General features: G+C 38.5%; 1 protein-coding gene across 1 annotated transcript; it reads left to right on the top strand.

Moving 5' to 3' along the window:
- Positions 1 to 4678: 4678 nt before the first annotated feature.
- LOC140244420 (uncharacterized) lies at positions 4679 to 24903 on the top strand. The gene is made up of 6 exons (XM_072324058.1): positions 4679 to 4721; positions 5816 to 6247; positions 8832 to 8929; positions 15773 to 15956; positions 19038 to 19205; positions 20676 to 24903. The coding sequence occupies exons 1-6, from the start codon at positions 4679 to 4681 to the stop codon at positions 20834 to 20836; spliced, it is 1086 nt and encodes a 361-aa protein (XP_072180159.1). The 3' UTR covers positions 20837 to 24903.
- The last annotated feature ends 525 nt before the right edge of the window (positions 24904 to 25428 follow it).

Raw genomic sequence — 25428 nt, 5'->3', positions numbered from 1 at the left:
TGTGCGTGTGTTACGTAGCGGGAATAGTGTGATCCTAGCTGTTACTACTAGGTGTTTCAAAAAACATTTCCCACTTTTGATCATTAATAGCTCAAAAGCTATTCAACCGATATAACTGTCATGGATATGAGTAATAGCTGAATAGTGTACAATTTGGTTGAAGGTGATTTAAATGTGAAAGCATGAATTAATTTCATTAAATCTAAGATTGATTTTGAAGTAAGGTTTCAGATTTTGGTCAAATTTCAACCCTCTGTACAAAAATTGAACTTTGCACAAGAACCAATGATGTGTATGTGAGTGTGTGCTGACAATGGCCCTGAACAATGGACATGCCTGAACCACCTGTTGACTAGGCACATGAATGCTCCGCTTAATCAATAATTCATGTGGATTGCCCTGGGCACAGCTAGTCTGAATTCATGCACGGTAAAGGGTAAAATGCATGCACATGGAAAAGGTAAACACATGTTTCCATGAGCTTGCAACACCACATTCCATTCCAGCTGGAATCATTTTCAATTTTTGCTTCACATATCACTAAATTTTGGAAATAAACATAAATGATCTAAAGTTCCTAGTTTTAATACAACTGTCTACTAATTAATAGTCTGACAAATTTTTCGCTTTTTCGATAAAAAGGGATCATTTTTGGTAAAGAGTTCAGCAGCATTTATCATTATATTCACTGGGGCGATTTGTTTCACAGTAGATTAATTTAAGGCTCCATATATACAAGTGTATACTCTAATTGATTTTCTTTGCTTCCTGTCACCATGTTTACAATAGAACAGAAGGTACATGTATTCATTGTAGTTTCGTTTTTCAGAAGAAGGGAGAGTTCTGTCACGACTCAACGACAGTATCGGCAGGCGTTTGACTTTACACAGATGATTCGGCACGCCGTACACCGGGGTACCGTTGTAACCCGGGGTACCGCGTTGTACAGCGCCATCTCATGCCCATTATTTTTATAATGCGTATCCGAATTCAGATATGCCGATTCCGAATTCGGATACGGCAAAGTCGTAGCAATGAACTAGCACCATAGGTGTTTTTCGAAGTACACTTGCATGCATTAATTGTTGCATAATCACAAATAAGAAAACATTTTTGTGCATAATAATACTAAAAAATATTTTGACACATTCTTTTGTAAGCCAGGGTACAGCGCTGAAAAAAAAATAATTAATTCAACAAAATGGCGAATTTTCATTTGGTACCCCAGGGTACTAAATATTGCATCAGATACTGCCAGAGGCTGAATAAAGATTAGTTGTGATAGTGGAATTTCTCCTGAATAAATGATGAAGCATTCAAACCCTGGCCATTGTTCTGGACCATTGTCAGGGTGTTAACCACACACTCCCATACACACCCATTGACCCTTGTGCAAAGTGAAATTTTGTACAGAGGGTTGAAAATAGAGCAAAATCTGGAACCTAACTGTGAAACTAATCAGGGATTTCATGAAACTGATTTATGCTTTCATATTTAAACCACCTCCAACCAAATTGTACACTATTCAGCTATCACTCATATTAATGACAGTGTTATCTGATATATAGTTTGTAAATTATTAAGAATGAAAAGTGGGAAATGTTTTTTGAAACACCTAGTAGTTTTTGTCTGGTATCAAGGGCATTTCGAGATTTAGGATCATGCAGACCAGAATGGTTATGGCAAAATTAGCGTGGGTAGCCGTGGGGGGGGGGGGGGGTGAGATAAGGAAGTCTCTTTAATTATTTATCACTTAGCAGGGCTGCCAACTCTCACTCATTGAGAGTGAGACTCGCTCATATTGGCCCTTTCTCACTCTAAAACTTTATTTCATTTGCATGCACTTCTATTGATCTCACTCATTTTGACTCCTAAATTATAGCATTGGCCTATGGGAGTCTCACTCTCAACTAGTTTCCAATGTTGGCAGCCCTGCACTTAGACTTCCTTAGTTATTCCCTCCCCCACGGCCACCCTCTCTGGTCTGCTAATTTTGCCCACTCTTACATTAGCTCTTTGTAGTCTAGTAGTAACAGTACGTACTGGTACTAACTACTAGTAGAGTTATACATGATCCTAGCTAAAAGACCCTTGATATTACACAGCTATATGCAGAGATGCACCCACGAATGATGCACACTTTGGTATAGTGGTGGGGACAGCATACATGCATCCATGCATAAAGCCAGTGTTTTCACTACCTGACAAAGTGAACGAAGGAGGCAAATGAAGAAAAGGCAAAGACCCAACATTGGGAAAAGTCTCCGCATGTGTTCCAACAATGAAGCCGTGTTCCATTCTTGCAAAGTTGGTGTAGTTCTCACAAAGAAATGTCGTGTGTATCATTGCTGAACTACCGGTGTATATGAAGAGTTTGTTTGTAAAAACCGATAAGTCCATATTTGTCAAATGGAGATATTTGCGATTAAAGGTCAAGAAAAATAAAGAGAATAATAAGAAAATTTTTGCTTCTTTTGACCATAACTTCAAAAATGTACCTTTATATGTAGTGACCAATATGTCATTTAGAAGGTATTATTTTGTACTTTATGACAGAGACCGTACTTCAAAATCGTCAAAAATGGACTTATCGGTTTTTGCAAACAAACTCTTCATATAGTTTCATACAGCTAGTTTCGATGAAGAACATGCAATGCAAATGTTCCGGTATTAACAGGCAAAATGTTTCCAAGGAGAGTTGATAGCTTTGTATAAAATAGCTATTTTCTCTTCTCTTTCTCTTAACTTCCCTCTCTTTCCTTTCTCTGTGTTGTTTGTTAATTGGTTTGTGCATGCATGCTTGTTATGAATGTGTGTGTGTTTGTGTGTACAATGTATGTGTGTGTGCTAACTTTTTTTTTTTTCCGAGGACCTATCCCCACAAGCACCTGCTTTTCTGTAGGTTCCCCTACTTAAAAGTTAATTTTCACTTATAAATAGGGGAAACTATAAAGAGTGATTTTTAGTGTTTTCCATTACTTCAATCATTAAATTTCATTCTCCGTAACTTGAAAAACATTTTTTGTTACCTTTGTTCGATGAGTTGATGTGTGCATATAGTTATTGGCCCTACAAATTTCCATATCTATTTTGATTTGAAGAAAACTTAATCAAGGGACAAGTTCACCTGCATTGTGAATATGGATTGAATGAATGCAGCAATATTAGTAGAACACATCAGTGAACATTTGGTGAAAATCTGACAATCCGTTCAAAAGTTATGAATTTTAAACTATCTGCACAGTCACTGCTGGATGACAAGACTACTATAGTGCAGTGTATGATGTTACAAGCATGTGTAGAATAATATAGAAAAATATAAAGAGAAATTCACAAAATTTAATTTTTATTTTCTAAAAAAGTGCACATTTCCTATCACTGACGTACGTGTATGTTACAGGTAGTATTATTCCCCCTGCCTTCTGAAAGAGACAAGTTAAGTGTTCCTTTTTATTCGAGAAAAGTGAAAATATGTTGAATTTTCTTTATATATGTTGAATTTTCTTTATTTTCTTTATATTTTCTTTATATTGTTGTACATATATGACATAATGCACTGGGTTAGTCTTCTCCTCCAGCAGTTATTGAGCAGAAACATAAAAAAAATCATAACTTTTTAACGGATTGTCCGATTTCCCTCAAACTCTCACTGTGTGCTCAGCTGTTGCTGCATTCACTCAATCCACATCACATGCCTATGAAGGTGGACTTGTCCTTTAAAGGCAAATGATATATATGCAGATGAAACACAAACCCAGTAAAGTGCTTCAAAATAGCCACTTTCTAAAATGTGAATCAAGGATAGAAACAGCCAATGTAAATTTTGAATCAGTATAATCAATGTTAAGTATTGCTAAAAATACAAAATGTGAATAATAGATAAAATAATTACCTCCGCCAAGGGAGGAGGTCATGTTTTCGTTATCGTTGGTTTGTTTGTTTGATTGTCCGTGTGCAAAATAACGCAAAAAGTAGAGAACAGATGTGGATGACACTTACATGAAAGGTTGAGAATGACACAAGTAACAGATGATTAGATTTTGGTAGTGATCCGAGAATTTTTGGGGAATTCATGAAGGATTTTTGATATTTCAGCAGGTAGGGTCAATGAACTTGGGAGTTCAAGCTGCGCATATTTGAGTTTTTCAAACGCGCACTGAAGTGCGCGCTCTAGTTTCTGCTAGGGCGAGGCGAGCTGCGCAGCTGAGGGTTTATGACGTAACAAAGGCTTCTATATTGGGAAATTTGGCGATTTTTCAGCATGTACAACTCTGATGGGTGGAAATCAGCGATCACTATGGAAGAGACCAAAGAGCTTTTCCCCAGTGGTGGAGAGGAGAAAAATCTCTTTGGGAAGAGCAAGATTCTCAGTGGAAAGTAGCTGCTTGGCAGAGGTCTGCGCTCTCAGAGTGCTTTTCTAGTTTGTAAATGTTTGTAGTCAAAACTGTCTACAGTTATCATTTATTACCTCTGCCAAGGGAGGTTATGTTTTTGTTAATGTTGGTTTGTTTGTTTGTTTGTCTGTGTGCAAAATAACTCAAAAAACTGAACACACGATTTTTCAGCATGCATACGTATGGTTGGAAATCACTGATCTATACTGAAGAGTAAGATCATCAGGTGGAAAGTAGCTGCTTGCCGGAGGTCTTCGCTCTTTTTCAAGTTGAGAAAAGACATTATGGAGTTGGATGACTCGGCAATGTGCCTCATAGAGGTCAGAGGTTGCATGCTGATTTGCCCCCAAAGAACATTGGTGAGAATGTCTCACGAAGTATTATGCAAACATTTTGTGGATACTGTGAAACAAAATATTTTCACAGCATGAAATTTTCGCAAATTGGAGCCGACGGCCTTCTACGCAGATGAAGTTTTTGCGAGTTACCTCTAACATTCAATGGGTATAGTGTAGACGAGAACTTTCACGTGCATTGTAATTTCACGAATCTTGGCTCTTGCGAAATTTGCGAAATTAAAATGCACGTGAACATTCCTCGTTTTACAGTATGCTGCAAATGATTGGAAGAACTTTGCTGCCTTTGTTGAAGATACGTGAGACATTGTGCAAAAGTCATGCACATAAAATTTAGATCTTCAAATCTTTCAATACATTTTTAACTAGAGAAGCACTCTGAGAGCGCAGACCTCCGCAAAGCAGCTCATTTCCACTAATGATCTTGTTCGTCCATGGAGATCAATGATTTCCACCCAGATTTAATACATGCTGGAGATCACCCGATGTCCCAATATAGAAGCCCTTTGTTAGGTCATCAACTTCCAGCTGTGCAGCGCAGGCGTCTCACCTCGGCAGAAACTAGAGTGCGCACTTTAGTGCACGTATGAAAACCTCAAAAATGAGCAGCGTGAACTCCCAAGTTTATGAAGTTCGTTGACCCTACTTGCCAAAATATCGAAAATCCTTCATAAAATCCATAGAAGTTCCTGGATCAATACCAAAATTTAATTGTCTGTTCCGTGTGTCATTTTCAACCTTTCCTGCAAGTTTAATCCGAATCCATTCATGACTTTTTGAGTTATTTTGCACATGGACAAGCAAACCAACAGTAATGAAAACATAATCTCCTCCCTTTGCAGAGGTAAAGATGTTTCATGCTCATTGGGAATGGTCAACTTAGGCTATTCTTTGACTCTGTGTGTAATTTCATGAAGATCAGTGATAAAGCTGTACACAGTTCGGTATAGGGATTCGCAAATATACATTGCATGGTATCCATATGTTACTGGGTCATTGGCCAATTTTGTGTTTCATGCAACAAATACTTGTATCCTGTCTTTATCTTCTCTGTCACTCACACAGGGCATACATGTGTGGCCTTGTTGGCAGTCATGATGACCTTAGTGTGTGTTGCAGCAACAACTCCACCTGCTGGTACCACCACCACCACAGCACCAACAGCATCAGCAGCCAGTACTACTGCAACTACCTCAGAAGGTATGGCGGTAACTTCAACCATTCCAACTCAAGCAACAACGCATGCTACAACAGTAGCAACAACTGCTGCTACAACTGCTGCTACAACTGCTGCTACGACTGATGCTACAACTGATGCTACAACTGTTGCTACAACTGCCGCTACAACTGCTGAAACGACTGCAGCAACCACTGGCAATGCAACTGGGACAACGTCAGGTACCATGACAGCCAACTTAACTACCACATCAGATTCGACAGCTAACTTTACATCACCTGATTCAATAGGCAACATTTCTACAGCTTCGCCAACCACTGGTAAGAATTTGGAAAGAGAATTCCATTTTTAAAGTGTTGCATTTATTTTATCCATTGTAGATTTTGCAATTGGCTGGAGAAACAGTTTTCTTTTTATTCATAAATGAGACGAGAATCAAAAGTTTCATACGGAATAGATTGTGGGCCTTGTGAATTATCAATTCGGGACACAAAATGAGATGAAGCCGGTCAAACACTGAAATAACCTTCAAGAAAACTGTAGATATTGTTAGTTAAGTTTGTACATTGTGTCAGACTAAAAATGTCACTATAAGTATGCAAGCTGGGAAGACAAACCTTTTTGCACACTTTTGATGACCAAGTTTGTATTAATTTGTAACTGAGTGATTTGCACAAACATGACCGCCCATCTCAAAACCCACAAAAGTCTCAGATTAGGATTCTCTGTAATGTACCAAAATATGTCACATGGGTTTGCCAACTCAACTATTTAATGTTTGCCTTCAAGCAAAAACATAATTGAGATATTAGGAGTTTTTTTTTAACGATATATATATATATATATATATATATATATTTCTTTTTTTTTTTGGACAGGTACTGCTTTCAGTTTGAAATAGAACATGTTATCACTGATTTTGCTGAACAGCACGCATTTGTGACCCTCATCTTTAAATACCCTTCTCTTTCTTTTCTATGAAACTGCACCTCCTAACTCTATCATATTGCAATCACTTTGTTAATTGGTTTGAATTGTCCTGTTATAACAAGTTATAAAGCTGAGAGGCTACTCTGTTTAACTAAATATAGAAAAGTGGAAATTTGTTTTTGCCTACTTTTTGTGGACAGTCACAAATATGAATAATATTAACAGAATATTTTAACAATTACCTACTCTTGGCTCGGGTTGTCACTGGAACTATTTGATGGATCATCAAGCAATCAAGCTGCTATTCACATCGTATATAATCCCTTCATGCACAATAGGCGTTTTCACATCAGCCTGATAAAAATCCAAGCTCAAGATATTTTTCGTGATCGCAAATTAGCGCGCTACCGGTATTTCATTTCCTATTCACATCAGCCCAAACATTATCAAATAGCGCGCTAGTTCGCATTAATTAACCTGCTATTTCGGAAATTTCCCGAGTTCGACTCGAGAAATTTTCTCGATCAGTTAGCGTGCTAATTTGTATTCACATTATCAAAGTAGCGCGCTATTTCGTGATCGGGTTAATTTCGCAAGTCAAAAATAGCACGCTATTTCGAAACATCGGGCTGATGTGAAAACCCCTATAGATTCCTCAACTTCTTATAAGTTGTCCAAGGCCTTTGGTGTACGTTTTTGTCATAACTCTGTTGTATCACTCCTCCTCTGGTAGTAAGATTACAAAGTCTCTGTCTTATGCCTGAATGTATGATGGACTTTTCTGTCTTGCTTGATAGACATCTTCCCATTTTAAGCACTAAGAAAAACAATATGTGTCTTGGAAGTGTCATGAGGATGTTGGCCCTACAAAAAGTGGTTCTCAAAATAAGAGTCCCAACAAAATACTGGGAGCTGCATCTGTAAACCATTGTGTTAGCCATCCAGGGCAGTCAGGGTCTTCAAGCCATATTTGAGCTAAATTTGACCTCCATTAATCATAAAGATCATTCTTACCTTTATTCATTTTTTCATTTTTTTCTAGTGGCCTTTGGTGTACGTTTTTGTCATAACTCTGTTGTATCACTCCTCCTCTGGTAGTAAGATTACAAAGTCTCTGTCTTATGCCTGAATGTATGATGGACTTTTCTGTCTTCATTAATCATAAAGATCATTCTTACCTTTATTCATTTTTTTTTTGGCAGAATGTTTTACTTTTCACCTGATTTTCAACAGATGCGTACCTCCACACTCTCAAGTATGAGCGTACTCTTTCGACAAGAATACTTCTACTGTACAGAACACAAGGACTTTTACAGAGACTCCAACCCAAAGCCCCTTCTGATCTGGAGATTCTCATGCCTGAAACCCCTAGCAAAGGGGAGACTCCAACTTGATGTGTGCGAAGCTCAAAGTTCCATGCTGCTTATTTTTCCACATACGATGACACTAAGTAGAAAATAATTTCAAGTGGGAGAAATTAAATTTCAAGTGGGAGAACAGGAGATTTTGCAAAAATGGGCTTTCAGGGGGGGGGGGGGGAGTTGGAGTCTCTGCTATTAGAAAATACAGTCCAACCTGTGTATAGCAGCCACCCAAGGGAGACGAAAAAAAAGTGGCTGTTATTGACAGTTGGCTGCTATAGACAGGGTCTTTAACATGGCTCATCTTTCAGTGGGAATTGGTTTTACTGGCCGTATAGGGCAGGTAGTCGCTAAGGCAGGTTTGACTGTCACACGCATAGTTCCTTGTTCTTGATTTGAAGTTGGTATCGTCATTGAGATGGATTCTGGTGGGCGACCTGGCGTCGACTTGTAAGTCCCCGCGGAGACTTTTTGGAAGAGTTGTGAGAGAATCGAAAAGGAAAAAAAGAAAAAAGAAGTCCAGTCAAGATCAGCCTGCATGGAGTTGACTGTACAGGCAAAGTGTGAGCCAGTGAAAAAGCGAATGAAATGACGTGTTTTTTTCTTCCTTCAGGGCCCGTGGATGGTGTGAAGTGGCATGTCAGGGATAAAAACAATAACCTGTGCATGCTCATGGATTTTGGCGGAACAATCTCATACAATGTACAGAATGTAAGTATTTCTGTATTCACTCTTTCTCTTCTTACTACATACTAATTAAAACTTAGTCCTGTCCAAGCTCAGGAGAGAATCTCACTTTTTACCTCCGCCAAGGGAGGAGGTTATGTTCTTGTTATAGTTTGTTTGTTAGTTAGTTTAAGTTAGTTAGTTAGTCTGTCTGTGTGCAAACACAATGCTATAAGTATGTGTGGGTGGAAATCATTGATATCTCTATGGAAGAACAAGATCAGTGGTGGAAATGAGCTGCATGCTTGGCGGAGATCTGCGCTCTCAGAGTGCTTTTCTAGTTTAATATTTGTTTCTATTTTTCCACCGCTTCCTGTAAGTCTTGGTTATGATAGGTGTACATTTGCCTGTTACATTTGATATATTTTAATAATAATTTTGATGTCAAGTTGATAACGTAGTTAAAAGGTAGTCAGTTTTCACCCCATTTAGAGGAAACTTTTATTATTTTCCAGGAGGGCAGTACTAGTGGAGAGTGAAAATATTGCTTTGAATTCGAGTTATATATTGGAACATGGCTCTATTTTAAGTGTTTTTGTTGTTGCTGTCTGCTCCTATTAGAAACTAGTGTGTGTAACTAGAGAAGCACTCTGAGAGCGCAGACCTCCGCCAAGCATGCAGCTCATTTCCACCACTGATCTTGTTCTTCCATACAGATATCAGTGATTTCCACCCATACGTACTTAAAGCATGTGCTGAAAGTCGGTCTCCCGATTTCCCAATATAGAAGCCTTTGATACATCATAAACCCTCAGCTGCATGGCGCACCTCGCCCTAGCACAAACTAGAGCCAAATAAACTCATGCTGTGTTGGCTAAAAATGCATTACTAATTTGTTTCTTCATCTATATAATATAAACTGTATGACTATTCAGTTGATTTGTGGGTCTGCGAGTAGGGGGGGGGGGGGGAGGTGGGCAGTTGGGGGAGGGGGCCTCAGGGGAAAATATTCTGCTCATTTCCAGGGACAAGCTTTCTAGTGATTATTTGTATGGGAGTGGAATTATCTGTCAATCATAGGAAAAGCATCAGCTACACCCTTTTCTAAGACAGAGCATGACATTATAAATATAGTAACCTGTATACTACATGCCACTGATGCAAAAAGACACTTGACTGCAGTTTTGTCCTCTCCATTCTGTGCTTGATATGAGTTCAAACGGGGGCCATGTGTTACTGTAAAAGTGGATATTTTCGCGCGACTAATTTTTCGTGCTCGGCAGGTTAAGAAGAGTTTTGCGTGTTTTTAATTCCATGGAAGCAAGACATCAACTACTGGAACACATGACAAGAAAAAATATTTGCGTGTTTTTATGCCTCCGCCACGAAGTGATGCCGGAGGCAGTATGTTTTCGGGTTTTCTGTCCTTCCATCAGTCCTTCCGTCCGTAATGAATTTTGTGGACAGCGTAACTAAAAAACCTTTTGAGGAATCCTTATGAAACTTGGCATGTATGTGTATTAGGGGGTGAAGTTGTGCCTATCAACTTTTGGGGGCACATGCTCAAGGTCAAAGGTCAAGGTCAAATGCTTAAAATTTCACTATTTCCCCCATATCTATGCAATGCCTGAAGATATTTTCTTGAAACTTAGTGTACATATGTGAAAGTTTGGGGTCATGAGGTCAAAGGTCAAAAGGTCAAGTAAAAAATGTTAAAATTTCACTTTTTTCTCCATATCTTGGAAATTGTTCAAGGTATCTTCATTGAACATAGTATATATGCATGCACTGACTGGCAGTGATTATCTAGGCAATTTTGGGTTCATGGGGTCAAAGGTCAAGGGCAACACTTCATAAAGTGTATAATTTTCCTTATATTTTCTAAATGTAATGGCAGCAGGATTATTTTGTTAAAACTTGGTGTACACATGTATAGCCGAATAGAGATGCTATGGGAAGTTTTTTTTTTTTTTCTCCAAAAAGGTCAAAGTGTCAAAGGTCAAGTGAAAGTGCTGAACTTACGTCTTCCTCCATATCTCAGAAGTGGCTAATGGGCAATTCCACGATAAAATGGACATGACAATCAAATTTTCAAAATTGTCAAATCTCATTCATTTTAGTATCAAATGAAAGCTTAAGGACTGAATTGTTCATATTTGACCATCTTGTTGAAAAATTACATAATTAACTTTGCTAAATATGTGCATAAGATTAGTATAATTAAATCTGACATAAATATCTGAAAAATGTAATAAGTTAAATGGATGTAGCAAGAGAAAATGAAAATGAGGTAAAAACTTTGCCTTTGTTTTCAGAGTTTAAAGGTTGAACATCATTATCAAATCATCAAAGTGCAAGATTTTCTATTTAAGCTTCAGCAAACATCGCAAATACAATCATCAGTAATGTCATGGTGTTACAGTAAAAACTGATGTTTTTAGAATTGTTTGAAAATTACAAACACAAAAGGAATTATTTTGATAGCCCAAATCATGACCACGTGTAGCTACCATAAAAAAAAAAGTACTAAAATGATGGTAACTCATTTTGTTAATTAATCAAAGCTGATTAAAATGTGTCACGGTGTTACAGTAACTGTAAGAGACTCGCACAATGTGAGTCTCATGACGGGTTGTACAGGTGTCGTGATCAAGATTCCACCATCGATAATAAGTCATTTCGGTTTTGGTTTAATACCTACTACCAAGAACTCATTGAGCACAATCTTTATAGGCTTTAGTTGATTTGACTCTTGTTTAAATGTTTGTCTCAATTGCACACTTTCTCTTTAATCTTATCATTAAAACAAAATTTAGCAAAGCAACAACATAATAGAATTCTCAGTTTTCACTCTAGATGAGGTTACAATTATTAATTAGGTATTCACAGTAAGCAGTTTATACTGTAGGCTTTGTCATTTTTGGGATTTAAAAGAATGGAGTATTGTGATAGGCACACAATTGTTATTGCAGCACTTAACTCTTGGTTGTCACTTATGTGGTATAAAAACTTTATTACTCTGCAACTTTACAGAAACCAAAACCACACTTGCATTTCATTTTACCAAGTGAAATTTTGCCAAGGGCATTTGCATCTTTGTATTGATGCCTTTGATTTGTCTCACATGGGAGGTCTGTAAAAGCTTGAAGTTAAAACTTTCATGTACTAATCAGTGACTCAACAAAGTATTAAAATCTAAAAATATCACATTCATGTCTGCTTAAATGTACAACATGAAGATTAGATCTCAAGAAAAATAAGAATGTAGCAATTAATGTGCAATTTCCGTAACTTACACGTTGAAGAGAAGCAGACAAGCAGTGATACACATTTCATCAAAACTGGACAAAAAGTAGGAAGTAAAAGAATTTGAAGGTCTCTCATTTGTATGCCAAGTATATGCAATCAGAAACATCACTTCATAACTCTCCCATTAGTTTGCCCACAGAATGTGATTATAAAGGAAGCCAAGACCCAAAAAGCAATATGGATTGAGTGAAAGCAGCAACATTAGTAGAAAACATCGATGAAAGTTTGAGGAAAATCGGACAATCAATGCAAAGTTATTGTATTAGAGTTTTGGTGTTGTAGTCACTGGATAAGAAGACTACTAGAGTCCATGACATCATGTGTGGAAAACAATATCAAGAAAATATAAAGAGAATTCCACAAAGATTTCTTTTTTCATGAAAATAACACATTCTATCAACTTGATACTAATATATGTTAAGGATAGTAATTCTTCCCCCCTGCTTTCTGAAAGCGGTTAGTCAAGTGCTCTTTCAAGAAAAGTGAAAGCATGTTGAATTTTCTTTATATTAAAATGTTACCTTGAAACTTAGTACATATATATGTATGTTCTGCCTGACAGTGATTCTCTTATGAATTTTAGGGTCAAAGGCCAGATGAAAATGGTAACAATTTACTATTCAATACAGAAATTGCACTTTTTCTCCATACCTTGAAAATTACTCAATGCATAAACTTATGAAAGGGTCAAAGTCAAGTTAAAGTTCTTAAATCCCCAAATTCATGCTAACCTATTCATCCAATTAAATCTTGGTCTAGGAAGATGAACATTCAACACATTTGTGACAAACATGTCATTTTAATATTTTGCCACTTTTGTGAAAATGTAATCACACACTGTCCACATGTGCCATAGACCTATTAGGAGAATCATGCATTATGGCAGAAGCATACCAGTCGACATAGCGACATAGCGACATTTCTAGTTATTTTAGTGCTAGCTTCTGGGTGCCCGAAATGCGCGAAAATTTCAACACTGCGAAAATTTCCACTTAATGCATTCCACAGTGTGCGAGTTATGTGTCTGGGTGGGGAATCCACTTAATGTATGTGGAGTAGTTGAGCATTTCATAGCATCAGTTTCAACTGATAAGATCCTCTCTTGTGAGCAAAATCTATTATAGTACATGTTTTTGAAATTAGCGCACTGTATGATTATTAAGTTGAGTCATAGACAAGCATGACAAAGATCTGTACAGGTGAAAACTTCTCGCAATAAAGTTAGTGGTACATTTGTATCTGTATTTACTGAAGTGCGATGCACCTATGCAGCCACGACATATTGATACTCAAAGAGGGGGGGGGGGGGGGGTGTTAAGTCAAAAGTGCCATTTCTTCAGCTCAATGAAGAGACTCATGTGTCATGTGTTGACACATGTACTGTATAGGAGAAAGATAATAAAACATTTTTTTTTTTTTCATGGCAGTACAGAGGTGGCACACTTGATGAAATTCAAACTCGGTCATCATTCATTCAGATTCATTCTTGTATAAAGGATTTGGCAAGTAATGCTTTCAGAGGAGTTAAATGCAGAGTTATTTAGCAGACCATACCAAAAGGTTTAGTCCCCATGAAAGTCTCTTGGTTGGGGTTACAGTGGGGTCAGGGCAATGCAAATCATCACCATCATCATCATCATAATCATTCTCATCATCATTGTCATCATCATCATCATCGTCATCATCACCTCATCATCATCATCAGCTCTACTTCACTTGGTAGTAAAATCAATCCCTAGACAACATTCTCCCTGAAAGAATACAGTGTATATTATTCAGAGGATTGAAGGTTCAGGTGTAAGTTCCTTCAATTTTTCTCCTTCTACAACCTGAACTTTCACCCCTCTGAATAATATATTTGTCCCCCTGATCGAGTTCGAGCAGGGGACTATGAAACGGGCTCCGTACGTGTGTGTGTCCGTGTGTGTGTCCGTGTGTATGTGTGGGCGTCCGTGTGTGATCAAAATGTTCAATTTGCTACTTCTCTGTCATTTATGAGCCAATTTTGATTCTGTTTGCTTTATATATAGCACTACATGGGAGCTTTGAAACTTCTACACAGAATTTCAGTTGTGACCTTTGACCTTGACCTTTGACCTATATTGTACGTTTTGCCACAAAATGCTACTCCTTCATTTCTAACCCGATTTCGATTCCGTTTGCTTTATGTGATGGCACTAGGTGAGGGCTTCAAAATTTCTACACAGAATTTTGACCTTTGACTTCTTTGACCTTTGACCTTGATTTTTTACCTATGTTGTACATTTTGCTACAAAATGCTACTCCTTCACCATTTCTATTAAACCCGATTTCGATTCCATTTGCTTTATGTGATGGCACTAGGTGAGGGCTTCAAAACATCTACACAGAATTTTGACCTCTGACTTCTTTGACCTTTGACCTTGATTTTTGACCTATATTGTACATTGGCTACAAAATGCTACTCCGTCGCCATTTCTAACCCGATTTCGATTCTGTTTGCTTCATGTGATGGCAAGAAGTGAGGGCTTCAAAACTTCTACACTGAATTTTGACCTTTGACTTCTTTGATCTTTGACCTTGATTTTTGGCCTGTATTCTACATTTGGCTACAAAATGCTACTCCTTCGCCATTTCTAACCCGATTTCGATTCCGTTTGCTATGTGACGATGCTAGGTGAGGGCTTCAAAACTTCTGCACACAATTTTGACCTTTGACCTTGATTTTTGACCTACATTTTATTGTACATTGGCTACAAAATGCTCCTTCGCCATTTCTAACCCGATTTTAATTTTGTTTGCTTTATGTGATGGCACTAGGTGAGGGCTTTAAAACTTCTACACAGAATTTTGACCTTTGACTTCTTTGACCTTTGACCTTGATTTTTGACCTACATGTATATTGTACATTTTGCTACAAAATGCTACTTCCGGCGGGGACATATATTATGCACCGCGTAATTTCTACTTTTCCTTGTTCTTTCATTTAATGTGCCTTGTCCACCTTGTACTACTCAACATAGCAGTGTCGGAATTTTGGAGCTTGGGTATTCAATCCATGTTCATCGTGTCACTGCCGGTATCAGGGACAGCCTGGTGGTAGTGTCGATTCCCAGAAAGCAGTAGATGACAGGTTCAAGTCCCAGTGATTAATTTTTTCCAGTTTATTACAGATCAGCAATTGCGATCTTAACAAAAATATGATTTGTAGAGGGAGACAAATTGATGAAACTTGAAGAAACTTACACGTGAGCCTTCACCCCTCTGAGTAATATCTTTCTTTCATTTATACTATGCCTTGTCTGCCTTGGACTACTTAACATAACAATGTCAGAATTTCGGAGCTTGGGTATTCATTCCATGTTCATCGTGTCACTGCCGGTAACCAGGGACAGCCTGGTGGTAGTGTCGCTGCCCAGAAAGCAGTAGATGACGGGTTCAAGTCCCAGTGGTTCATTTTTTTCCCGATAATTTTATGTTTGTTAATTACAGATCAGCAGTTGTGATCTTAACAAAAATATGATTTGTAGAGGGAGACAAATTGAAGAAACTTACACCTGAACATTCTCCCTGTTGCAATATCACTTTCTGATTTTGCAGGTAATTGTAGAGATTCCAGATTCCAGCAAGACCAGCAAGTCCACGTGCAGTTCTAAGGAGTCAGAATTCATCTTGAGATTTGTAGCAGCCAAAGCCATCTGGGAATTATCCATGAGGTTCTTTCATGCCGTCGATACGTATAGCATGACAGTTGTTGTTGTCAGTCTGTATGACATAAGTGGACGTAAGTTTGACCGCAGAGCGATGTTTGTTTTTCTTTTTTTTTTTCAATTTCTCAAGTTCATGAGTATCAAGTTCATGAGTATTACCACCTGAAAGAAAGGGCGTAGAAACACTTTGTGATAACGAGTGAACTGTAAAGTTTTTTTCATGTGTTATTGTTATTGTTATTATTCTTATCGTCATTATCATTGTTATTATCATTATTGTTATTATCATCATTATTGTTATTATTATCATTATTGTTATTATCATCATTATTGTTATTATGTAGTGCTCCTTGTTGGAATTTTGACTCAGTGTATATTGTTACTACTATTTACTCATATACTTATCACAAGACAGGCCTGTAAGCAGGATATTTTAGGGAGGGGTGCATAGTGGACCTTTGATACTTTGGGCCGATCAAAATGAGGTGGGGGGGGGGGGAAGGGTCAAGGGCCAAATGTAAATTGATTTTCATCAACATAGATAGCTCAGTGGCTCTTAAATCTGGTCCTTAAATTGGTCCTTACCATAAATACATTTGTTGTCAAGATATTCAGAAACAGAGGTCCTAATAACAGGTTGGACACATCTCTCAATAGGATCACTTTGTTTTACCTAGTTTTTAGCTCACCAGAGCCGAAGGCTCAAGTGAGCTATTGCGATCGCTCTTCCTCCGGCATGCGTCGTCCGTCGTGCGTAAACTTTTTACATTTTCATCTTCTTGTTGAGAACCCCTTGACAGATTTTCACCAAACTTGGCAGGTAGCATCCCTAGGGGGATAGGATCTCAATTTTTTCAAGTGGGCACCATACCCCACCTGGGGAGCCCCAGAGGGGCCCCAAACCCCCCAAATTAAGGAATCTTTAAAAAAAAATTCTTCTTCTCTAGAACCAGAAGTGATAGAGCTAAGTTAATACTATGAATTAGTACATTGATGACTGTAGTTTCAAGTTTGTTCATGGCGGAATCAGAGGTGCCCCCCTTGGGACCCAGGGGAGGGGGTTGGGGAGAGGTCCTAATGGGGCCCAATTTGTAAATTTTCATCTTTTTCTTGAAAACCCTATCACAAATTTTCACCAAACTTGGCAGGTAGCATTCCTAAGGAAATGGAATCTCAATTCCATCAAATGGACACCATGTCCCACCTGAAAGCCCCCATGGGTCCCACTCCCCCCTCCTGTAAGGAATCTTTACACATTTTCTGTAAAACCAGAAATGATTGAGCTTTAAGTAAATACAATGAGTCAGCATATTGATGACTGTTGTTTCAAGTTTGTTGTCCCCGCCGAACGAGTTCGAGCAGGGGACTATGAAACGGGCTCCGTACGTGTGTGTGTCCGTGTGTCCGTCCGTCCGTCCGTGTGTCCGTCCGTGCGTCCGTGTGTGCGTCCGTGTGTGATCAAAATCTTCAATTTGCTACTTCTCTGTCATTTATGAGCCAATTTTGATTCTGTTTGCTTTATATGATAGCACTACATGGGAGCTTTAAAACTTCTACACAGAATTTCAGTCGTGACCTTTGACCTTGACCTTTGACCTATATTGTACATTTTGCTACAAAATGCTACTCCTTCGCCATTTCTAACCCGATTTTGATTCCGTTTGCTTTATATGATGGCACTAGGTGAGGGCTTCAAAACTTCTACACAGAATTTTGACCTTTGACTTCTTTGACCTTTGACCTTGATTTTTGACCTATATTGTACATTTTGCTACAAAATGCTACTCCTTCGCCATTTCTAACCCGATTTCAATTCAGTTTGCTTTATGTGATGGCACTAGGTGAGGGCTTCAAAACTTCTACACAGAATTTTGACCTTTGCCTTCTTTGACCTTTGACCTTGATTTTTGACCTATATTGTACATTTTGCTACAACATGCTACTCCTTCGCCATTTCTAACCCGATTTCGATTCCGTTTCTTTATGTGATGGCACTAGGTGAGGGCTTCAAAACTTCTACTCAGAATTTTGACCTTTGCCTTCTTTGACCTTTGACCTTGATTTTTGACCTGTATTGTACATTGGCTACAAAATGCTACTCCTTCGCCGTTTCTAACCCGATTTTGATTCCGTTTGCTTTATGTGATGGCACTAGGTGAGGGCTTCAAAACTTTACACAGAATTTTGACCTTTGCCTTCTTTGACCTTTGACCTTGATTTTTGACCTGTATTGTACATTGGCTATAAAATGCTACTCCTTCGCCATTTCTAACCCGATTTTGATTCCGTTTGCTTTATGTGATGGCACTAGGTGAGGGCTTCAAAACTTTTACACAGAATTTTGACCTTTGACTTCTTTGACCTTTGACCTTGATTTTTTACCTATATTGCACATTTTGCTACAAAATGCTACTTCCGGCGGGGACATATATTACGCACCGCGTAATTTCTACTTTTCCTTGTTCATGGGAGAATCAGGGGTGCCCTCCCCCCCCCCCCCCCACATCCCCTTGGGACCCAAGGAAGCGGGATGGGATGGGGGGGGGGGGGTTCCAAATGCGGGCCTAAATTTTCATCTTCTTGCTGAGAACATCATAATGGATTTTTACCAAACTTGGCAAGTAGCATTCCCATGGGGATAAGATCTCAAAGTGTTTGAATGGGCACCATGCTCTCCTTGGGGTCCCCATGGGGTCCAAACCTCCTATATTAATGAATGTTCAATGATGTTTTTCTCTTGTTCTAATCAAAAGTAATAGGGCTTTAAGTCTTTTTTTCCCAAGCTGCATAATCCAACATTCTATAAAGTACAGTGTACTTGGCAGGTATTTTCACCAGTGTGATGGAATATGTAAAATCGACGCCATGCCCCCACTCTCAAACCTACCCCCACCATGAGTTTCCAATGTTCTCAGGTAAGAGTCTGCAAGAATGCATGGAAGGTGAACTTGCGATACTCAGGTGAGCGCTTGACCCCCCTGGTCTCTTGTTTGATATCTAAGCCATTTCAAAACTCTTCTTAGAAACGTATGCTCTGCTATATCTCTAAGCAATTTATAATTATCTCACCAAAAAAAAGATAGAATCTGAATTCCCCATTTAAACATGCTCTAATTTTTCTTCACCTTGTGTACTTTATTCTACTGCATCTGAAGTCCTGATTGCCTATTCATCGAGTAGCGAAAACGTGGAGGTTCCTGTTGGATCCTACTACTCCTGCAACTCTTTCAATGCCAGTTTGGCGCCGTTCAGCGTGAGCCTAACCAAGCCTCGCCTTCAGCCGTTTGTCGGACTGACCGAGAGTGGGACCACCCTGGGCAAAGGTGAGAACTTTGTTCATAATTATGACGCCAGGTGGCTGCTTAGGGTTGGAACGTGATGATGCAGTGGGAAGGCTGCGGGGTATCTTGAAACGGGAGTTCAGGAGCAACACTGTACACTCTTACCCAGACTGAACATCCTCAGTACGATGTGTTTGAAATGCAATATTTCTCCTGTGCCTGTTATGCATTGTTTATTTTATCTTTGTTCTGTTGCAAATCTTTAACACACCATTGCCTAGTGTGAACATAGTCAGATAATATTTATAGACCACAATATGTCGCTTGTCCATGGTGCGCATTGTTTTTTGTATCTTTATTTTGTTGCAAATTTTAACACACCTCGCAAAGCAAATAATGGTACCAATCCTATGCAAAGACTACAGGAGGTTGACAGAAAAAAGTCCGTAGGGGGTTAGGGGGCAAAGTTTCACTTGCTAGAGTTCACACTGCCCAAAGATTAAGAAGATTCCCTGGTTCCAGGAAGTATCCCTAATTTGAGTAGGAAATTTCGTGAGAGGTTTCATGAAAATTTTTTTTGGAAGTTTACGGTCGAACAGGCAAAACTTCGAGATCTTACAGATCACAATCTTAAAGGGACTGCACAGTACTGGTTGATGTGGGGATTCATGTTTTGAACATTCCTAAGTGAGATAATGAGAAACCTCTTATGAAATATGAAAGAGCATGTAACTTTAAGAAGGATTCAACGTTGATGAGAATTGGTTTTCAAATGGCTGAGATATCAAAAAAAGTGATTATAATAAAAGGCCACAGGCCACGCCTTTTATTAGGATCTCTTTGTTTCACCTTGTTTTTAGATATGTCAGCCATTTCCAAACCGATTTTCATCAAATAAACTGTTGATACCCTTTAGAATTGCATGCTCTTTGACATATCATAGAGTGGTTTAAGTGGGAAATTTTGCGAGAAGTTTCATTAGAATTTTTTAGGAAGTTTGCGGTCATAAAAGCAAAACCTCGAGATCTTATAGATCACAATCTTAAACTTTGCAGTCTTTTGCCAGTGTGACCGTGGCTTGTATTTCTCTTTCAAAAAAGAAAAAAAATACCAAAACACGGTTTCTTCAGTGCATGCAGAATACTTTGGCTCATGAAGCAGTAAGTGGAAAGCATTCTCGAGTAACATCTTTGCCCATATGTGTATCTGTCTGATGAAAGCAGCGGCGTGTTTTCCCCGCCTCCGAGATTTTTTGTATGCTTACAAGACAGTGAGTATTGTTAATTAGTGGAAAAATGGGCAAAGAAAATGGGATTCCATCGGGATTTGAACCCAAGACTTCCAGATTGCTAGCATGATGCTCTACCGACTGAGCTATAGAAAGCCATAGTACTGTTTCAGAAGCTATAGCAGTGTGTATGTGTGTGACACAAACACTTGGAATACGAGTATTGCTTACAAAATAACATGGCTGCATTTATTTCATTTTTTTGTTTGTCCCTTTATGCATAGAATTTGTATGTGGGAGCAACCCCCATCATGGTGTTATTAGCATCAACATCCTCATCGGAATCATCATCGCTATCGTCATCATATCCGTCGCTGTTGGCCTGACGTGGTATCTCGTCAAGCGTCGGAATGCGGGAGGTCCAAGTTACTCCACTCTCACATAGGTGGTCGTCGATGTTCGCTACTGTTGCAGGTCCTCCTCCTTCACAGAGTCGGAAGAGAAAATCTCCCGAAAGAGCAAGCTCTAACATCCCAGGGCATTTTTCCAGGCACCAAGGTTTAGATATATTGAACATCACGATTGATAAAAATGCCACATTACAAGTAGACATTGGATGGTTTTATTATGTTTGACGTATGAGCTAAAACTAAAATTGTGATTGTGGTGTCTTTTTGTTTATTTTGTAACAGACATGTGACATTTAAGAGATCTTCCACTACCTCTTTGGATTTGGCATTTGTGACTCTGTCTGAGAATCTAGTCTTGTTCACTTTAAATCATGCACAGAAAATGTATGATAAATACAGTATGGCCTGAAACTTTTCCATTTCTCACTGTTTTGCGGAAAAGTAGTTTTATGAATGTGGCCTTCATTGAACACCTCTCCAGCACCGGAGAATGGCTCCAAATAAATTCATGACGACAAGGGGAGGGTGGAGATTGTTGCTCTTAAATAGGTCAAACACATGTGCTTTCACCAACACACACAGACAGAGAGGTATACACACATACATACATCTAAAGTGCAAGTTCACACACTGACACACATCCAAGATGAGGCATGCACTTATAAGTGCATATAGAGAGTGGGTGATTTCAAATTTGTTGTTAGTGTTAGTGCTAGCGTATTCTCCTGAATGACTGCGTTAAATCAAGCTCCAATACCGATGGTCAGATTAGCACAAGTGATACCAATCCAATTATCGATCCTCAACATGCAACACTGGCGTGATCGTCACACCACCAGGATCACGCTGGAATTGCTCGAGGAAAAAAGTGATAGCACTTCATTTAAGACAAATATTGAAAAACATAGCCATGACTGCTTAGCGTTAGACACATGATTGAGAAGACGGATTAAAGTACCACAATTTTTATCCCTTCTCCAGAATGCAATGATTTTGATTTTGCTCCCAGGCTCAGATCTATGTGACCATGTCTAGAGCATTCGTGTAGGGCCTACCATCCACGGGTGACCATCGTAATAGCATAGACTGTGCACGTACAACGTGCATCCATTATGAATGTGAATGTGGGTCTCGCGCATAACAGTGCTTCTACCAAACCCGAATTTGAAATGACAGATATCTTAAACCCTAGGGGCTGGTGGTAGTCAATACGGAAAAAGCATGTAAATACCCAACACAGACGGTGGAGCTCATTTCAACCGTCAATATTCAACACCAGGCCAAACACTTGCTGCTGGAAATGCGTCATAATTTTGAGGTCAACCATTAACACAAATTGATTTCAAGTTGGATTATTGCTGGTATTAGTGTTGAGATAGCAGTAACACTAGCAGTAGCACTAGCACTGAATGTGAAATCACCAAATGTAAGTACTATAATGATTGGTGTGCATCCAAACTACACCTGTTAGTGTCAGAAAGCCTTTTTGTGTGATGGTGTTTGTGGACTTACAGCCACAAAGACACACATTCATATTTGTGAACTCGTGCACAACAGATAATAGCGTGAACAAGGCCTAATTCTAATTAACGCATAACATATGGCTGGCTGAGTGGCTTCATTCTAAATTGTAGGGAATTCTAGAATCCCTGTGTAGAATGGTTAAATCAGCTTTTTTCTTCTTTTTTTATCAGCTGAAATTTGCAATTATGTGAAAGTATAACTCATTTGCCAACAGTCGATGCTGAAATGAAGTGAAATAGAATACAAAGCTACCACTCTACTTAACTGATTTTAGAACAACAGTGTGTTCGTGTGTGTGAAAGTGAAACATTTTTATCGTACTATGTACTTGGTTGATTTGCTCATATAAAGATCCATTTTTTGCATTGTTTATTTTGTGTTTTTTAAGTGATTGTGTAAATTTCATTTGTCTTTTGTAGAATTAGAAATGAGAATAACTAAAAAGATATAGAATTTTAAGTCAAGGTTTATTGACCCGTTGAGAACGGTTTGATTTTGCTACAACAAGCATTTTCCATAGACGCTTGCCCGAGTGTACTCGGGACTCGTCCTCAGCGGGTTAACAGGTACATGTATGTGATGCATTGTAATCTTGTTTGATTTACGAAAAATGTAGCTTCAGGATCTAATTAGCTGAAATGCATAAGACTTCAAAGGACCAATATCAGAAACCTGCAAGAGCAGGTATTAAAATTGCATTATTTGCTCGTTATGATGCCTGATTTTGTGCTAATTTGACGTGTGTAAGTAGCTGAAATAATTTTGCAATATACATGTATTTACCTTTTTTTCACCTCAACACTTGTGATATATGTACAATCCATGAAGGGTTACAAAAGCACGGGTGGTATGTCTCCGATATTTGAGTTAAAGGAGCAGCCAGTGTTTAATAATTTTCATTGAGGCACCAGAACAGGATTCTAAAGAGGTACGATGAAAAATCAAACAAGGAAGTTATGTTAATATGCAAATGTTTCTGCTTATCTTGCCCTTACTGAATCTGTGCGTCTTTCATTGTGCTAAATAGTTAATGCGTTCTGGAATTTCAGTCTTCCAAATGTGTGTACACGTGTAATCCCCTTGTTGTGCATGCGTTCTGCAAGCTTAGACAGTCCTCCGTGTACAGTGATAATAGTTGATGTCAAGAAATACCCCAGATGATTTACTGCAGTCAGACCTGACTCAGTAGCCACCTGTCTTTAGTGGCCAGTTGTTTTTTAATGTAGCCACTAGCAACTCTTAACTCAAGTGAGAAATCTTAAGATTCATGAAGGTACAATGTAGTTTGAATTTTGTAAGTACATGTGTAAACATCTCATATCCCTTGCCATTCATTATATGCGTATGCACTCACACAACACTTATCACAGAAATTACTTGATAAATTAAGAGCAGAGTTATTAAGTGGCCACCTTTTTGTAAAGGCTACTTCTCCTGTTGAGAGTGGCAGCTCTTTGCAGGTTTAACTGAACATTGCATGGACAAAAGTAAATATTGTAGGGTAGTGCATATCTTTGCAATCTGTAAGCCTGTTCACTCTCACAATCAGAATATGTTTGAGATAAAGGGTCACTGCAGACCTTCTCTTGAAGTTCACCTATAACTGAGGTGTTTGAAAAAATGGATTGGTCTTCATGAAAGCTATGTTATAGATATTTATGTGTGAACTAGGTGCCTATTGGAATGCGCAGGTGCATGTGTGTTCTTTCTGACCAAACTAGCAAAAGCCATTTGTGCTGAATTTAAATTCAAATTACCACTTTCTGCTTACCTGTTTTCAACTGTTCTGCTAATGAAAAGACATTCCATGTTTTGAAAAGTTTATGGATCAGCAGTCATTGCAGGCCATTGCTATTAAACTGTGAACTGGCTTATTGTATCTTCGTGAAGTGTTTTGTAACTGGAAAGAGCACAGTGTCCCACAGTGTCCCACAGTGTGAAAACCACAGTGTGAACACAGTGTGAAATCTCTTCACACTGTTAAATTGTAGCATTTCAACAGTGTGAACACAATTGAGTCGTCAATTCACACTGTGAAACCTAGCATTACTATGTGAACACTCTGTGAAAACCACATCAGAGTGTGAAATCATCTTCACACTGTTAAATTCAAGCCTTTTCACATAGTCGACTACCGAGTACATTGTATTTAAACACACAGGGAACACACTGTGAACACAGTGGGGGACACTGTGTTCTTTCCAGTGGGGTTGACACATTAAGAAACATTGATGTTGCATGTCTGGCTTCATTCTGGGCAGTGCTTCATGAAACTTGAAACATGAAACACTGACATCTGCGTTAAGCTACTGAAATCCTTGCATCTAATTGGCTGAGAGCAACAAATTTTGTCAGTGAAAATCATTGACAAAACAAATAAGAATGTGTGCTTGTTCGAGAGTAATGATTTGCACAAAGTAGTAAATTTGCACAAACTTGTAAGTCTTTGTCTGTGTTCACATAGTAGGTTGTAAAAGTCATAAAAAGTTGTAGTACTGGTGCACAGTGTAGCAAGATATCTTTTTATGTGTGCAGCTTTTGAAGGATTTTCAATTAAAGAGAAATGCTCAACCTGAAACATCTGTTGTCATTTCATTTTTATGTATTTGAGTTAGTAGATTGCATTGTGTTTTGGATTGTGTTATTGTGTATTTAGATTTAGGGTTTGGAAATAAACTTGGGATCCAGGGTTTCGAAATCAAATTGGGATCTAGTTTTTGAAAATCAACTCACGACCATAACAAACAAACTTACTCATATTTGGTACTGTGCACTCCTGTTATAATGAACATGGTTATGACAAAATTCTGTTCTGTTCTTGTGTGTGTGTGTGTGTGTGTGTGTGTTTGCAAAATTTCTGTACGAGGAAAAACTCCATGGCCCGAATTCACGAAGGTGGTACAAATGAAACCATGGTTTAAACCTTGGACAAAAACCATGGAGCGTCAAGTGTCGCACGGAATATTTCGTTACGAAATTGGTCATTTCGTCGACAAAATGACCGTTTCGTTGACGAAATTATCATGTCGTGGACGAAATGTTCATTTAGTTACAAAATGTTGTCATTTCGTTACAAAATGTTGTCATTTCGTTACAAAATAAT

This window comes from Diadema setosum, chromosome 21 (assembly GCF_964275005.1).
Source record: "Diadema setosum chromosome 21, eeDiaSeto1, whole genome shotgun sequence".
Lineage (NCBI taxonomy): Eukaryota > Metazoa > Echinodermata > Echinoidea > Diadematoida > Diadematidae > Diadema > Diadema setosum.
Note: the sequence above shows the minus strand (reverse complement) of the source record. Positions and strands in the feature narration are given on the sequence as shown.

Bases quoted from the DNA above. Each gene is read 5' to 3' on its own strand.
- LOC140244420 (XM_072324058.1), top strand. From the start codon at position 4,679: ATGGAGTTGGATGACTCGGCAATGTGCCTCATAGAGGTCAGAG. The intron at 6,248-8,831 runs GTAAGAATTTGG...TTCTTCCTTCAG, and splicing joins TACAGCTTCGCCAACCACTG to GGCCCGTGGATGGTGTGAAG. The intron at 19,206-20,675 runs GTGAGAACTTTG...CTTTATGCATAG, and splicing joins TGGGACCACCCTGGGCAAAG to AATTTGTATGTGGGAGCAAC.